We start from the raw sequence: 18,105 nt of genomic DNA, 5'->3' as shown, positions 1-18,105 counted from the left end.
TATGGATATGTTTTGTACAGACTAATAAAACTTTTAAAAATTAGATTTTTTTATCATAGATTTATAGCGATGTGGTATCATTTAGCCACTTGAACCTCTTAACCAGTAATAATGACCCCTGAGTACCCCTTTGAAAAGTATTAATGTTTATGGCTGCTTGTTCTTGTTGAACCCAATATAGTATAAAGTGGTTTCTTACCTGGTGATCTGAGGCGCCCAGCCAAAAGTAAAAAAAAGCAAGTGCACCGCCATGGATCTTCAGTGCTTGCGACTCCTACTTTTCTTTTGAAATCTTGTTTCCCTCAGAATTTTAAAGCCAGGAAAAAAACAACCCAGTGCCTTCTTTCCTTCCCCACCATGATACTCCACTGCTCATAAGAATTGTTTCTAGAGGAGAAAACCAATATGGCACCAAGACACCATATGGCCCTACCTATTACTGAAGTGCATGGACCTTGTACAGAGCCTTTACTCTGCATAGGTGTACTCATTATTTATTAGAGACATGTTCAAATAAGTCTAGTGGTTGTTGATATGTATGTGAGTTCAGTGGTATCTTAATGTAAAATTGTGAAACTGCTGTGATGGTGCTCCACTTAAAGAGTTTTTCACATTTTCATAAATGGGTATTATCGCAGCGTGCTTGTAAATACAAGTCATTTTGCATTTTACTGATGATTATAATTTTCTGCCGTTCTTCATATATTAACACTTTTGTTTTGTTTACAGCTTATTGACTTGGAGACCGACCACCTTTGCTATACATTAGAACTTGCGCAGTATTACATGCTCTTTTCTATTGAGCTTGTAAGCATTGTTTTAAATCATGGCAGAATCACTGGAGCGCGTTGTGTTGTTATCTCCTAATCACAGACAGCTTCAGAGCAATGCTCACAAGCTAGACTGTAGCGGTCCTCGGTCTCATAGCCAACAAGCTATAAACCAAGGAAAATTATTAATATCTCAGGAACTTTACATTTTAATAAGCAGTAAATTGCACAAGTGCTTGTTACAAGCACTGTCTGGCAATATCCATCTATGACAATGGGAATAATGTTTTAAATGCCATTCAAACATTGAAGACAAAGCTTGAAAAAAAGTATTGCTTGCATTGATACTCTTTTGTATAAATAGTAGCCCCCTAGAAAGGGAATTATTATCTGGCTCTTTAGATATTTTATTTCTTACCTCTATTTACATTGCAAAATGCATTAGTTTGCAGGTAAAGTACATAAGCGAATAAAGGCAAGTCAAAAAGATTAAATGATGTTTATGTATTTTTTGAATAATAAAATTACAGATCAGTAATGATATGAATTCTTATGATCAAATCCATCTAATTGACAACAGATGGACATGCTTCTCTATTTCTTTCAGTATCTAACGTACAAAATAATTCTGGATTCTAAAAGTTACTGGAAGCACGATAATAAAAAATGAAGTTTAAATGCACTGCTAAACAGTTGTAAAATCCCAAGTTTCCTTCTAGGGCCTTCATGTTACACTTCTTTTTGATCTCATTAATGTTGATTAATTCTTCAGATCTGATAAATATGAATAAAAAGGAGACTGGATGCAAATGTTTCCCAAGTAGAGTATAAACATAATCATCTAAGCGTACACAAGAGGACCAGACATGATTGTTATATTACATACATGAAAATTTCTAAAGTTTTGGTAGTCGAAGAAAATGTGTAATGTTACAGGACATTTTTATTTTACTTCTTATAAAATCAAAGGATAGTTATTTCAGCCAGCCTAACACTATTCCAGATATAGTCATACAGTATTGTTATTGGAATGCCTGTGACATTAATAATAGTATGGTATTGCTAAAAACTAAAACAAATGTTAACATTAAATAGGCTATAACTATTATTAGCTAGATGTCTTCTTTAATTGTATATAAGTAGTTAGAATTATGTTTCATAGTCCGTAAGGTAAAGTTATTAGGCTCATGGATCTTATAGCATGATCCAAGAAATGATTTTTTGGGAAATTGAGAACCTGGCATCTTTACAGATTACTAATCAATATAAATTTGGTGTAAACTTGCCCAACACATAGAGAAATTAACACTTGTTGAACGTGTATAGAAAAGGATTATTATTGCCCAAACTTTTTAGACTCCCAAGGGCTCATGCAATTGGCTGTATTATGGCTCTATGCTAGTTGAGGCTCTGAGTTATATAGTGTGTAAGCTTTAAGCTTGCATCTGGACAAGTCCTGCATGGAGTATACAACCCCTGGCAAAAATTATGGAATCACCGGGCTCGGAGGATGTTCATTCAGTTGTTTAATGTTGTTGAAAAAAATCAGATCACATACATGGCAGAAAACTAAAGTCATTTCAAATGGCAACTTTAGGGCTTTAATAAACACTAAAAGAAATCAAGATTAACAATGTGGTACTCAGTAAGGGTAATTTTTTTCAGACCAAGCAGAGGAAAAAATTATGGAATCACTCAATTCTGAGGAAAAAATTATGGAATCACCCTGTAAATTTTCATTTCCAAAACTAACACCTGCATCAAATTAGATCTGCTCGTTAGTCTGCATCTAAAAAGGAGTGATCACACCTTGGAGAGCTTGTACCAAGTGGACTGACATGGATCATGGCTCCAACACGAGAGATGTCAATTGAAACAAAGGAGAGGATTATCAAACTCTTAAAAGAAGGTAAATCATCACGCAATGTTGCAAAAGATGTTGGTTGTTCACAGTCAGCTGTGTCTAAAATCTGGACCAAATACAAACAACATGGGAAGGTTGTTAAAGGCAAACATACTGGTAGACCAAGGAAGACATCAAAGCGTCAAGACCGGAAACTTAAAGCAATATGTCTCCAAAACAGGAAATGCACAACAAAACTAATGGGAGGAAACTGGAGTCAATGTCTGTGACCGAACTGTAAGAAAACGCCTAAAGGAAATGGGATGTACATACAGAAAAGCTAAACATAAGCAATCATTAACTCCTAAACAGAAAAAAACAAGGTTACAATGGGCTAAGGAAAAGCAATCGTGGACTGTGGATGACTGGATGAAAGTCCTATTCAGTGATAAATCGCGAATCTCCATTGGGCAAGGTGATGATGCTGGAACTTTTGTTTGGTGCCGTTCCAATGAGATTTATAAAGATGACTGCATGAAGAGAACATGCACATTTCCACAGTCATTGATGATATGGGGCTGCATGTCAGGTAAAGGCACTGGGGAGATGGCTGTCATTACATCTTCAATAAATGCCCAAGTTTACATTGATATTTTGGACAGTTTTCTTATCCCATCAATTGAAAGGATGTTTGGGGATGATGACATCATTTTTCAAGATGATAATGCATCCAGCCATAGAGCAAAAACTATGAAAACATTCCTTGAAAGAAGACCCATAAGGTCAATGTCATGGCCTGCAAATAGTCCGGATCTCAATCCAATTGAAAATCTTTGGTGGAAGTTGAAGAAAATGATCCATGACAAGGCTCCAACCTGCAAAGCTGATCTGGCAACAGCAATCAGAGAAAGTTGGAGCCAGATTGATGAAGAGTACTGTTTGTCACTCATTATGTCCATGCCTCAGAGACTGCAAGCTGTTATTAAAGCCAGAGGTGGTGCAACAAAATACTAGTGATGTATTGGAGTGTTCTATTGTGTTTTTGTTTTTCATGATTCCATAATTTTTTCCTCAGAATTGAGTGATTCCATAATTTTTTCCCTCTGCTTGGTCTGAAAAAAATGACCCTTACTGAGTACCACATTTTTAATCTTGATTTCTTTTAGTGTTTCTTAAAGCCCTAAAGTTGCCATTTGAAATGACTTTAGTTTTGTGCCATGTCTCTGATTTGCTTTTTTTCAACAACATTAAACAACTGAATGAACATCCTCCGAGCCCGGTGATTCCATAATTTTTGCCAGGGGTTTTATGTGTCACTGAGTTCCCTGGCTTCGGTGATATGAAACCTGGAAAGAAGGCTCCAGCACAGATAATGCTGAAAGGTTTGTTGACATGCGTCTGTGTTTGAACTCTTGAGCCTGTGCCTTGTGGTCAGCCTCTCTTTCCGCAGAGCCACAGTAGATACACTCTTTCTCCGGGTGTTTATTTTCTGTTATCCTTGCTTCAGTCTTTTTAGAGTAAGAGGTGTTTTCATTTACTTATTTGTTTGCCCTTTAACATTTCAGGTGGAGCTTTATATAGTTTATTGCTCATTTGGTAGTCCAGCCATACTGCTGCAGTTTAAGCCAGTCAGTGGAAGACCAGCTAGGCTTTATCTCTTTGCTGTTTTTGTTCTTTACCCTGCACCTACCTTCTTTCTAGGAGGTAGGCTGCATATTTTCTAACAGTACATACTTAATCCTTTATTTTGTTACCCACCCTAGGATCTCTTTCTATTTCAGCACACTTTCCCTTCTGTAGGTAATTTACACTCTGCTCTGCCCTCCAGTTCTTTATGAAGAGCTTGTAGCTGTCAACGGCCTTTCAGGCTGCATAGGTCTGTGTTTATATAGTCTAGTCTGTGGTTAGGGCTATCTCAGCTCGCTCAGGAACCATTAGGGACTGCAGGGTCAGGATCTCTAGTCTGTACAGGAACCGGCAGGGTCAGTTGCAGTTTTTAGTATGTTACCTATTTTCCTAGTGAGTTGCTACACAATCATAACATTCATTTAATAGGCAGCATGGGTCCTGGTTTCAGGAATGGCTGGTACCGATGAGTGGGACCAGTCATTCCCATACCCCAATCCAACAGGTGCAGCTGATTTAAAAGAGCAGGTGAGCTGCTCATAATTGTCTGTGTGTAAAGGTTGAAACACAACTGGGAATTGTGTCTGTGAGTGACAGGTGGTAAGACCAGGTTGGTCTCTCTGACAGGACCTGAGAGACTGGGACTTTACTGTACTGTTAAATGGGTGAACCTGTACTGCTATTACATGTACTGGCTGTTTTCTTCTATTTATTTCTGTTTACTTTTATGCTAAAGAAAAAGTTGCTTTGTTTTTTTTTTTTGGGCTGAAAGTTTATGAAGTTTAATAAATTTTCCTTTTTGAGCCAAGAAACTGTGTGCCTGTGTGACTACTACGGACTACCAAAGAGCTGATTCCCTACATTTGGTGTTTGGAGTGCGGGCAATGAATCCCAAGGAGCACAGGTGATTGTGGTTAAAAGACTGTATGTCCTGGGTGAAGGCAGATACAGTGCTGCAAGCACTGTCGGACAAAATGGAGGAGCTTGTTAAATAGCTGGTCCAAGCTGATATGCAGTAGCAGCAATGGCAGCAGCAACAGCAGATCCAGCGGGAGACCAACAGACTCTTGATACAGCAATTCCATCTGCAACAACAACAGCTGCGGCACCAGCAGAGGCAGGGAAACCGCACCACCCCCAAACCGAGGTGACGATACCCAACTGAGGAAAACGGTAAGAGGGGCATTGCAAAAGATGATGACATTGTTCAAGAAGGTGGCACACCAGGAGAAATTGCCTCTGGAGCAGAGGGTGGAGGTTCTGTCTGGGGAACCACAGAAAGGGTATTATGATCTGACCCTACACGATGCCAAGGAATACGAAAAGCTCAAGAAGGAAATCTTGGCTTGGCTGGGCATAACCCTGGTAGTCAGGGCATGACGGGTGCACCACTGGGGCTATCAGAGGGGCAAGCATACCAGGTCTTAGATGTTTGACCTCCTGCACTTGATGCAAATATGGCTGCAGCCTGATACTTGTTCCCCAGCACAGATGGTGGAGCGAGTGGTGATGGACCGGTTTATCCACTCATCGGTTCCATAGTGGGTTGCCCAGGAGGATCCCCAGAACACAGATGACCTTTTGGTCCTGGTGGAAAGGTACCTGGTGGTCAAAAATTCCCTGGGGAATCAAGGGGGTTATATGTCACCTTATTTGTGTTCCAAAAGGGGGGCTGATGCCCAAAAGACTGAGACTAAAACCTCACCTGTGGGGTCTCCAAAGTTCCAGGAGGTTTCAGAGCTGGGTTCAAGGGGTACATCTTAGGTCGTTATCTGTTGGAGGTGTTATATTACTGGTCATATAGCTGCCCATTGTCCCATCATCTCCAAGCTGATGGACTGCAGCCTAGGTTGGTGCTCCTCCCATTTTGCCTACCCTGCCTGTAGTGTTGCACCTCATCCTAGCGAGGGGCCTCAGGCATGCCAAGTGTCAGTAAATGGGGTACCAAGTGACTGGACTCTGGAAGTTTGGCGACTCTGGTAAGGGCCACACTCCTACATGTGCCAGTCATCGGGAAGGGGATGGGTGTCAGGTGTATCCACAGAGATGCCAAGAACTTTCATGTGGCCCGGGTCCACATAGACACAGACTCTGGATCCATGTACCACAAAGTTGGAATGGTCAAGAACTTTGTACACCCAGTGATTACCAAAGGAGACTTTCCTTTATTTTGATACATTTTGGGGGAAAGTGGTGCCGCTGGGGAATTCAGCTGGCAACCAGGTCCCGTTTATAGAAACCTCATCGCAGTCCGCAGCCGGCGAGTTCCCATGTTCTGGGCTCACTGGCAATGGGGATGAAAAAGCGTGCTCTGAAGCCAACGTCCCTAAGCTGTAGGTATCCAGAGGAAATGTTGAAACTGCCCAACTCAGGGACTTAATGCTAAATAGCTTTCTGATAATAGTTGGTGGCGATAATCGTGCTAGGCATAAGAGTCGGCTGTGTCGGGGTAGAAAGGTGAGGGGCTGGAAGGGTGCCTCCTCAGAACACAAGAGGCACGATTCAAGGGGGATAGTCGGTTGACTCCAGTGAACCGGTTTAAACCTGGGGATTGGGTGCTGGTGTTGGTGCAAACAGTGGAGAGTAAGTTCCTCGCCAAGTGGCACGGATCATATGAAGGGATGGAAAGGATCGGTGAGGGCTACTATAGAGTTCAGGCAACCAGGGAATGTGAATGGCCTGCCAAGGATACAGTGCTGGTTGGCAGAAGGTGCCCAGCCTCCCAGCTTTGGGCATGGGGGTATGTAAGGTTGCATCTGGACAAGTTCTGCATGGAGTGTATGTATCATTGAGGTGCCTGGCCTCGGTAATGTGAAACCTGGAAAGAAGGCTCCAGCACAGATAGTGCTGAGAGGTTTGTTTAATGGGGCAGCATGGGTTTCAGGAATGGCTTGTACAGATGGGTGGGACCGGTCATTCCCATCCTCCAATCTGACAGGCGCAGCTGATTTAAAATGGCAGCTGAGCTGCTCACAAGTGTCGAGGTGGAGACATCTCTGGGAATTGTGTCTGTGAGTGAGAGGTGGTAACACCTTTTGGTGTTGGTCTCTCTGGCAGGACCTGAGAGACTGAGACTGGACTGTACTGTTAAACGGGTGAACCTGTATTTCTATTACATGGACTGGCTATTTTCTTCTGTTTGGTTCAGTTTGCCCTTATGCTTAAGGAAAAGCTGCTGTGTTTTTCTAATTTTGGGCTGGAAGTTTATGAAGTTTAATAAACTTTCCTTTTTGAGCCAAGAAACTGTGTGCCAGTGTAAACGCTACCAAGTACAAAGAGCTGATTCCCTACAATTGCCATAGTATGGCGCTGACAGGGCCGTACTGTGCCACTGTGTGCCTCAAGTTTTTAAAGCAGCATCAAAATCCATTTGGTATTTGGGAGAAAATAAATTGGGGCATGCTTCACTAAAATTGCCAAATTAAGGAGATTTTGTAACCTAACTGAAGCTCCATGGAAAATTCTAGAAAATGTGTGTTTTTTTTTCTTTTTAAATTCTACCTTTCAAACTTAACTTGATTGCTGTATATTAATGCTTCCACCGATTCTATGGATGACCATGATAGACGTCCCAAAGGGAGTCCAAATCTAGGAGGATCATCTCCACTTGTTCCTAGGTAGCTGCTCAACTCCATTTTGGTGTGGCATAGAAAGCTATGCCCTTTCTTAGCAGATTCATTAAATAGTTCAGGACCAGACCATTTTAACCCATTGCTGACCAATCTCGTTTTTTCTTGTTCAGATATTCAAATAATTTTTGCATCTTTTTTATGATTGATGGGGCTTAATTTTATGTTATTTTCATACTCTGCTATTATTTTTTTGCTGATATCAGACAATATCAGTGGGAAACATGTCTGATTTTCACATTTTTATATGGCCACAAAGGAAGACTAAAATACATATTAAAATTTGTCATTTGTCATCTTGATGCAGTACTCGTGAACCGCGTGCACAATTTGGAATAATTTAGCGGAAAAAAAACGGCAACGAATAGCAGAAGACAAAAAAGGAGCAAGACTTAAAAAAATAATGCAAATGATGAATCGGGCTTAAGTGTTCTCCAGTTGATCCAGAGGAAAGCATAGTTAAAATTTCCGTCCTGACCCGAGGTGACAATCGGACAGAATTAACAAGAACTCATCTAAGACTTTTTCTTTAAATCACCAATTGTTTCCCGATCTTAATTATCATCGAGTCAGGAAAACTTTACTTTAAATTTACTTTGATGCCATTTTGATCAGTGCTGCTTGTCAAGGGAGTTAGCTGACTGGAGCATTTCAGTAATTAGTCCAACTCCCCTCTGAGCACACATTGGGAGCCTCTATGCACAAAGATCATATAAATCCTCCCAGACACACACATCATTGTCAGTTTTAGAAGTTTGGAAGCGCTATACTATTTAGTTCTACACCAGTTATTGTAACATGCTCACTAACTGGACAGAAAAATTAAACTAATTACATAAGAGTGGCTTCAGACCTTTTTTTGGAAGGTGGCAAATTTAAAGAATACATGCAATTCCACAATACTGTAAGTATAGGGTGTGTAGCTCAAACTGAAGGAACTTGTAAGAGGAAGGCTGTAGTAGTGCTAATTCACTGCTGATACTCCTTGGGAAGGCTTTCACTTTTCTAAACATACTGTCATGGGCTATGAGTTTTGTGAGCTCTTGAGACTATTAATTCAAAACCCCATGATAATATCCTGCAAGGATAATGGATAATGTCCCTCAGCACTGTGTTGCCTGCTCATTTTTATTTCACTCTCTCATTCTCCTCCCTGATTTGGCCGCTTAGGGACAGACAGGTAATGGAGAAGAAATTGAAAGGGAAAATACATGGGAAAATGTAAATGAAAAGAAGTTATTATAACTGCTATAATGAAGTGCCTTTCATTTAAATATAAGAATGTAACGCTGAAATGAACTTGTGATCCTGAAATGCATTTTTAATGAGTTCCCTTTTTATTTTTGCTGCTTCAGTAGCATATTTTAAAGACCCTTTGAAAAAAAAAAGCTACATTAAAAAAAAAAAAAAACACCAAATGCCACAACATACAAAATTGGATATTGGTTTATTCCAAAACTGCTGATCAGGAAGAGTGGCTCTTCAACACAAAAATGTTGCAGTCACTTTATTTAAATGAGGTTGAATTTGCATTGTGATGTGCCATTCTGATTTAGAAAAAAAAATTAGATTTTCAGATCAAATTGACCCAGCCAGTGAAGCGTTAAGGAACTGGCAGGTCTAGTCTAAAAGCCTCATGTTCTATCAAACCTGCAGACGACGGAAGTCATACAGTGCTAGTGAGAAAACAACTTTCTTGCTGAAATTTTCCTCTTGTAACTGTGTAACATTTTTGTTCTCACATAAGTACATATAGTACATGGTAGATATAGATAGATCAATTGAGCCATATATTGTAGATGTTTATTATTCTACACTATTATAGCTAATTGTCCTGTATATCATTTTGTTTTTAATGTTTTTGTTATCCCAGGAGAACGGCCTTTTCAATGCAACCAATGTGGTGCCTCATTTACCCAGAAAGGCAATCTCCTCCGCCACATCAAATTACACTCTGGTGAAAAGCCCTTTAAGTGTCACTTGTGTAACTATGCATGCCGACGCAGAGATGCACTCACTGGTCATCTCAGGACACATTCTGGTAAGTGAGCCTGAGAGTTATAGGAGGGATGAGACAGCAGGTAACAACATTTGTATAGTTATATGTAGGTCAATTGCCAAAAAGCAGAGGACTCCATTCCACAAAATTAAATGCTTAAAGGGGTATTCCTATCTCCAAGATCCTATCCCAATATGTAGTAGGAGTAATAATAATATTAGCAACTAACTCCAATTAGAAATGTAGTATAGTTTTTCTGATTCGCTATGTCTCTATCCTCATGTGCAGGCATTGCAGGACCTTAGGTATCCATGGCAACGACCACTGATATAGTGACAGTTAGTTAGCTAGTTGCTAGTGGTCGTAACCATGGATACCTAAGGTCCTGCAATGTCTTGCACATGAGGAAAGAGACAGAGCAAATCAGAAAACCTATACTACATTTCTAATTGGAGGTATTTGCTAATATTATTATTACACCTACTACATATTGGGATAGGATCTTGAAGATTGAAATACCCCTTTACCTTAGTATCATTGCAATATCTTGTCCACAAATATATTAGGAAGAACACCTCTGAAGTACAAATGGCTTTTCTTACTATTCAAGCTAAAAGGGAAGGAAGTCAAGATGAGCAATAAAATTTGAGTAGACTTGAATTCTACTCGAATTTTACAAAAATCTGCATTCTCCATATTGTGTATCTTTTGTAATTTGCTTTTGCGCTAATTCAGCAAAATGGCGACTGTTGGTTGCCATTTTTATGAACTGTAAAAGGCCATCAAAGTGTTAAAAAATTAAATCTTTGTACTCATCTTAAACGTTCACCTCTCCGACCCTTCAGTGTCATCCATCCGTTCCTTGCAGCATCTTCAGATTGCCGCCATTCACACTGAAATCTCTGGGCCTCTCATGCTGGGCTCGGACTTCTGGAGGATGCAAAAATTTCCAGCGTCATGACGTTAAGGCATGTACCACAACATTGCTCACGCTTACGCAGGGCGATGGCGGCAATCTGAAGATGTGACGATACCAAACGGGTGATGACGAGCATCGGGAGCTGCCGGAGAGGTGAGTGCTCAGGTGAGTATAAGGATTTTTCATATTTTTTATATATTACATTTGCTATGCTTTGAGATCTGGAGAAAGACTCCCAGAGCATAATAAAGGATATTAAATTTGCAGAGAATAACTTTTCAGTGAATCAAATTTCCCGGGAAAATACACATGAACAGGCGAATTAGACTTTTGCTTGATCCACTCATCTCTAAAAGTAAAATTTACCTGTACAAGAAAAGTTTTATTGTTTAGGTAGAGACTTAATAGATGTGCTATGGAAAGAAAAAGCTACATGCCGTCTTATTTTAGTACTATACCCTGCTAAATGCAAAAGACGTCATCAGCCCAAAAGAGACTTCTCTAATTTGATAAACAACACGACGAACATGATAAGGGGAACGAGAGACATCCTAAACGAACAGTTATTGCTTTGAACATAATTAATTCATTGAGTAAAGATAAACTCTTTAAATAAAACATCATTCAGATCTAAAGTGTACAAGACTTTCAAAACATTCAGAAGACCATACAGATATTACTTCAGGAATATTAACGGACAGCTTAAAGTCAAAGTGATTCTAGCCTAAAATATGCATTTTTTATTTATTGTTTTTTAATCAGAAAAGCATTATGGTATTTAATTTTTGATCATATGAGTGTTCTTCTTAGAAGCCGGTACCCCTATTTTCAGTACAATGTACACCGTTTTTACATGGGTTACTTGGTATATAACAGCACTGAACGCAGTATTTTATTTTTCTTATTTTTTGTTCGCAGTGGGTAAACCACATAAGTGTGGCTATTGTGGCCGCAGTTACAAACAGCGCAGCTCTTTGGAAGAACATAAAGAGAGATGTCATAACTATTTGCAAAGTATGGGCCTGCAGAATAACATTTACTCAGGTAATTTACTTTACAGACTGTATCATTACTGGAAATGATCTCAGTGAATGAAAATGATTTATTGACATTTCATCAGTACTGTTTTAAATGATAAAACATTGGGGCAGAGCAATCAATATGTCACAACTATAAAACTGCAAGACTATGTTCACACATTGTGTTTGTGCACGTTCAGGGTATCAGTCTAGAAATGCATCATCTATTCCAAATCTATCCAAAAGGTGTAATGGGTCCAACATATGTCAAAATATTGTCCTTTTGGTTTACATTCAGACATTATATAATAACATTCCTTTTCCACTGTATTGTGTTCCATTTAGGGTGATCTCTGGGGGAATAAAACAATAAATAAAAAGTAATAAACCGTGCAAGATCTCTGCTGCCTCTGCTTTACCGGCTTTCTTTTCAGGTTTTCTTGAATCCCTCTGCCTCTATGCCATGCATATAATCCAGCCATGTGTGGTCACCAAACGTAGCAGTATCCTGCCTCATATAATTGTAATATAACAGGGAATATTTACATGCATTTGATATCACCATTAGACAGCTGCCCAGTGCCCTAGAATGTATACTTCTGCTACTATCTGCAAAAACTAATATATTCAAGGAAATATATTTCAGCAAGTTACATTTCCTCAGGATAAATTTAAGAGTGTGTGATCTCAAGAAACAGTATACTTTCCACTCTCTAAGTAGAACTGAACTCTATACCACTGAAACTTGGCTGATGCATGTCTTCAAGTATCAAAATCTGTTCTCTGTCTAGTAGACTTTTGTAGTTTTAGTGTTATTCTCATTCACCTTATTCTACAGTTTGCATGAGTAGTTGAAAACACCATGACAATTTATCCTAACATCTGTTTCTAACAAACACACAGTAAAGTCTACATGTTTGCTTTTATGTTTTCCAGTAAGTATTTTTAATGGGAAATTACCTATCCTAGTTGCAACCCTTAAAGGGGTTGTCTGGTACATTTTTTAAGTTGCCCAATGTATTCAGCATGTGGGCATAAGTATCTCTGTAAATACCTTGTGTTGCAGATACTGCCTGTGAGCGGCGCTATCACTGGCCACTCACAGGCATCACGTGACCCCCGGCTGAAGCCGGCGCTGACATCCACTGACGTCACGACAAGTCCAGGCTGCACCCGAGGGTCCCCTTACGCGTTCCACCGGTGGCTGCTGGGTTGTGGGTGGGGTTATCCCCTGCGTCACACCCGGCATCCACCACGTGCTCTCCCTCTCCCCTTTCATTGGGAAAGCTCGCAGTGGATGCTGGGTGTGACGTGGGGTAATAACCCCACCCACAACCCATCAGCCACCGCGGGGACCCCAGCGCTGAGTCACGCCTCACTTATGCCCACATGCTGAATACATTGGGTAATTTAAAAAAAGTACCTGACTACTTCTTTAACATCCACATTGATTAAGTATCCCAGATTAATAATAGATTCTCTCCCATCTCCATCGTTTCTTTGCAGCTCATTAAATATTTCACATGTCACTGACTTGTGCTTTACTTAAAGTATTTTTTCCCTTTCAACTCTTTATCACTAAACTGTCATGGCCATACTAAATAGATTAAAATCATTTTTTAGTTACTCTCTCCCGGTTCAGGACTGGACTCCCCTTCTGCTACAGAACGCTTCAGCCAATCATTGGACTCAGCAGTTCCTGCCATCTACATCAACAGAGCTACAGAGCGCAGTGATTGGCTGCAGTGCTATTGATTTCATGTCTCCTCGGCAGTCTGCACACAATCAGCGCTGAACCTGAAGAGGATAAGTAACTGTTGATTTGATTATTTTTAACATGGCCATAACAAATTAGTAAAAAAAACTTCAAATGGAAAAATCACTTTAAGATTTGTATTTTTTGACATCCTGTATTTCCTTTTATTGTAGCAATAAAAGAAGAGAGCAATCACACTGAACTGGCAGAAGACCTATCTAAGCTTGGGTCTGAAAGATCTCTTGTTCTGGACAGACTTGCAAGTAATGTTGCCAAACGTAAGAGCTGTATGCCTCAGAAATTTGTTGGTAAGAGTTTGTAGCCTCAATTTGTTTTAGTGTAATACCCAAACCGTACACCTAATTATTGATTTGTTAGTTTAAATGAAAATGAATCAGAAGTTAAAACATTATTTACAATACAATAAAAACATTTATTTCCAATATTAAAAAAATGATTAAATTATCAACATGTTCAAGGCGTTTCTGGCAAGACCCTTTAATCTGTTTCTTAGGTTTAGCATTTCTTTCTATATTAAACTATTGCCAGCAACCTTGCACATTATCTTTTGAAGCATAATTTATAGCAGTGTGAATATACAACGAATAGTAAATTAAATTAGGTATGGTATCATGATCGACGTTGATTCCTCATGTATGGAGTTGGCTCAGGAGCTGAACCTGCAGCATATCCAGCAGATGCCAGCTGTGTGACCAGCACTTGCACCAGCCGCTGCTGTGTAACCATTCTATCCAATTAAATGCTACCTTTCAAAAGAAGCTATTTTTGCTTCCTATCGCCCCCACCCCCCATGGCTGCCATCTTAGCACTGATTGTGGTAAGGCTTCACAGAGGAACGTTATTTTCTATACATACTACAATACAGAAAGATCAAGCAATTAAATGATCGTAGGTTCAAGTTCCTTCGAAGTACTAAAAAAAAAGGTTTAAAAATTAAAAAAAGGTTTTAAAAATGTAAAAAATATATACATTTACATAAAAGGTTGAATCATGCCTCTTGTCCTAGATTAAAATTGAAATGTAAAAATGAAAAAAATAAGCATATTTGGTATTGCTGCATTCATATAAGTTTGATCCATTAAAAAATATAATTAATTTACACATACAGTAACCATAAAGAAGGAAAAAAAATCAAAATGCCAGAATTATGTTTTTTTAGTTGCCACAGCTCCCTAAAAGTAATGCAAGAAAAAAGCGTCAAAACATGACAAGTACTGCAGTATTGTGTAAATAACAATGTCAGCTTGCAACAGAAAAAAACAAGCCTTTATACAGTCCCTCCATAGAAAAATAAAAACATTACAGGTCTCAGAAAATGACATCACAAACTCATTCTTTTTTTACATGTTTACAATTTTTTTCAACCACTTAAATAAAAAATAACAAGTTTGATGATCAGTGAAATCGTAATCCCTGGAGAGTTATCATGTTGCCAGGTCATTTTTAGCACATAACACAAAACCTAAAAACCAATGGTGGATTTGTTTGGTTCAAGTTTTAATCATCTGGTGACAATAATGGAAATTGGCTTTTTGTTCAGTGCTGTTAGGGAACTTCAATTGGATGAGTTAAATCTGCAGCAAAATATTTGACATGAATCTTTCTGCATTGCTGGAATCATTAGATCACTAATAAAGTCTATTTTTTTCAAATCTCATTCTTTAACCGTCCCTATGCCTTTATCACCGTTTCATCTACATACAACCGCGCCTTCACTAACCCAATCACATGGTGGTGGACAGATTGTCACTCATCTCTGGCTCTTGTGTACATTAAGGTGATCTGATTTGCTGCTTGGCTATAGATTGCTTGACCATGTCCCGTATTAATGCCTGGCATACACAGGCAAACTGGATGACATTTCAAAAGACTTTGTCTTTGATTCAGTGTATTTACCCCTCTGATTTTTTTTTACACTGGAAATGTTGCAGCAAAATGCACCATGATACAAACCACTGCTGATATCATTATGAAAATAGTATGGCTAAAGGGGAGAAAAATAGCAAAATCAGCTGTAGCTACCCCCTCCACTCTGCTGCTGATGGCTCTGGTCCTCACTGACATGGCTCCAGCAGTGACACCAGAACTACAGATTCTGACCACAGTCTCAACTAATGTCGGCATGCTCCACTATTTCTGTGTTCTGTCAACTGAGACCTTCCTTACAAAGTGCAGTTTTTGCATGCGAAACCTAGATAAGATAAAAAAGCAAATTGCTCCATAAGGTTTGGATAAAATAAAATGCATACCAAACGTAATATTTTAACAAGATCATAGCCACGTTTTAGATTTGTGACATATAATAAAAATATATTATTTTAACTTCTTGCTCAAAGACAAAATTAAAATCACACCAGTATTTTCGATGTAAAAGACCAGATCAGATCTTGTGCTGTGAGCTCAGGACAGTCCTGTTACATCCTGTGTTAAATGTGCTGTTCTTTCTAATCTTGAAAAAAAAAATCTGTAACTTTCAACGTGATGCAAACACACAGTCCTGTGACTACAGTCTTATGGCTTCAGATCTCAATGATTTTTCTCATATGCAATAAACGGCCCGAGTTTCATCAGTGTTTTTGATCAGAGTGTCATCAGAGTCTGGTCAGTGTGTCAGCTTTTACCATCAGAGTGTCATCAGTTTTTCTTGGGTGAAAAAAACTGATAGAGGTTTCTCAAGATTCTCCTATCAAACAGTCCGTAAAAAACGGACAGCACACCGATGGCATTCAAATTCTGTCTACTTTTTTTTCATGGCCCATACCCTTGCATTGGTGAGATTGATCTGAAACTAGAATCAAAATTCGACCAGTCTTTTGATTTTTTTAAAAAAACACATTTCGTAGGAGTAAAACCCAGCGCCGCCTCCTCCAACTTTGTAGAAAGTAAACCGTGACACTGTTGGTAAAGTGCTCCAGTAGGGTCCAAACCCAGTAGGTATATAGAGTAAAACTGGGCACTCAGATGAAGTAAGTTTCAAATAGATTTTTAATTTAAGCTCAAGCACAAAAATTAATGTTTCGGTCAGAGTAGACCTTCCTCAGTGAGTGCAGACTGCATTATGAAGACTTGTGCAGGGTGGGGGGGATAGACACCATATCAGGAATGTGTCCAATCCATGGATATATTAGGAAAATCCAGGCAGCAGACGCGGTATCCACTGCTTGTCATGTGAGCTGCCCACATGATTTCCTAATATATCCACAGATTGGAAAAAAATGTATTCTGTATGGAACACAAAATTGGCATTTTTTATCTCAACATCACCCATACAAAAATTGATTAAAGTGTAGTATGTATCCCAAAATGCAACCAATTAAATCTACCCTGGAGAATCATGTTGTAAGGTCATTTGTAGTACACAATTAACATAATAAATTACACCTTCCCTCAATTGTCCTGCAAGAAACTAGCCCTCATATGACTATGTTGATGTACACATAAAAAAGTTATGGCTCTCTGAAGATGGAGAGGAAAAAGCAAAAGTGCAAAAATGAAAATTAGAGTCCTTAACCCCTTCCCGACCCGTGTCACACCGTTTGTGACATGGAAAACAGTTCCTTCCCGACCCATGTCACAGCGTCTGTGACATGGAGGGAAAGAGCCCCTGCAGCGCCTGCGAGCGGGGTCGCTCAGGTTTCACAGTTGCTACTGCAACTGGACATCCTGAAGTCGACCCCCCGGGGGGTGGATTAACCCCCCCGTGCCTGGGACCCCTCCGATTGGCTGTTTCATTTTCACTTTTAATGAAACTGCCAATCGGTATGAATTAAATATTTCACCAATGAAAATTGGTGTAATATTTAAATCTGGGCATGGCCTGATGCTTACAGCATCAGCCATTGGCTGGGGGGAGTGTCACCTCTGTCCCCCCCCCCCTCCCCCCAGATCTGATTGGGGTGCTAGCGTCACATGGATACTAGCCCCAATCAGATGTGGAGGGAGTTTTTAATGATGGCCGCAACTGCCAGTCCATGGATCGTGTGCCGGCCGTTGTGGACCCTCTGCTGCTGCCCCCCCGTGGACCCTCTGCTGCTGCCCCCCCCGTGGACCCTCTGCAGCTGCCCCCCCCGTGGACCCTCTGCAGCTGCCCCCCCGTGGACCCTCTGCTGCTGAGCTCGTGGATCGCTTCTGCCGCCGCTGATCGCCTGCTGCCGCCGCTGATCTGCATCAGGTAGTATTGCCCCCGCTCCCCCCAGACTCCCCCTCCACTCCACCCCCCCTCCACTTTCATACCTGCACCCCGACCTCCGCTCCCTCTGCTCCCTCTCCCACGTCTTCATCCACCGGCTGCTGCTCTCCTTCTGACAGCCGGTGGACTGTGATCACAGCAGCAGCAGGCTCAGTGTAAATGCCCTGCTCCTGTGATCAAGCCCACCATCCCCCAGTCCCAGTGATATCACCCCCCACCTCCCAATAATCACCCCTCTCCCCAGTGTTCACCCCCCCTGTCCCCAGTGTGCACCCCCCCATCCCAGTGATCACCCCCCTGCTGCTGGCTCCTGCTCCGCTTTCTTCCCCAGTAA

The 18,105-nt window shown here is 40.3% G+C and overlaps 1 protein-coding gene across 5 annotated transcripts in view; it reads left to right on the top strand.

The window, feature by feature from the left end:
- IKZF1 (IKAROS family zinc finger 1) overlaps positions 1–18,105 on the top strand; it is a 256,897-nt gene that overhangs the window by 214,163 nt on the left and 24,629 nt on the right. For all 5 annotated transcript variants that reach the window (XM_073678339.1, XM_073678338.1, XM_073678341.1 and 2 more), the window contains 3 exons: positions 9,742–9,909; positions 11,705–11,830; positions 13,735–13,869. In XM_073678339.1, the coding sequence (XP_073534440.1) occupies positions 9,742–9,909; positions 11,705–11,830; positions 13,735–13,869 (429 nt within the window). The remainder of the gene's footprint in view (positions 1–9,741; positions 9,910–11,704; positions 11,831–13,734; positions 13,870–18,105) is intronic.

The sequence above is a fragment of the Phyllobates terribilis genome, unplaced genomic scaffold (genome assembly GCF_046119375.1).
Source record: "Phyllobates terribilis strain yellow unplaced genomic scaffold, ASM4611937v1 Scaffold_4__5_contigs__length_816908805, whole genome shotgun sequence".
NCBI classification, from domain to species: domain Eukaryota; kingdom Metazoa; phylum Chordata; class Amphibia; order Anura; family Dendrobatidae; genus Phyllobates; species Phyllobates terribilis.
Note: the sequence above shows the minus strand (reverse complement) of the source record. Positions and strands in the feature narration are given on the sequence as shown.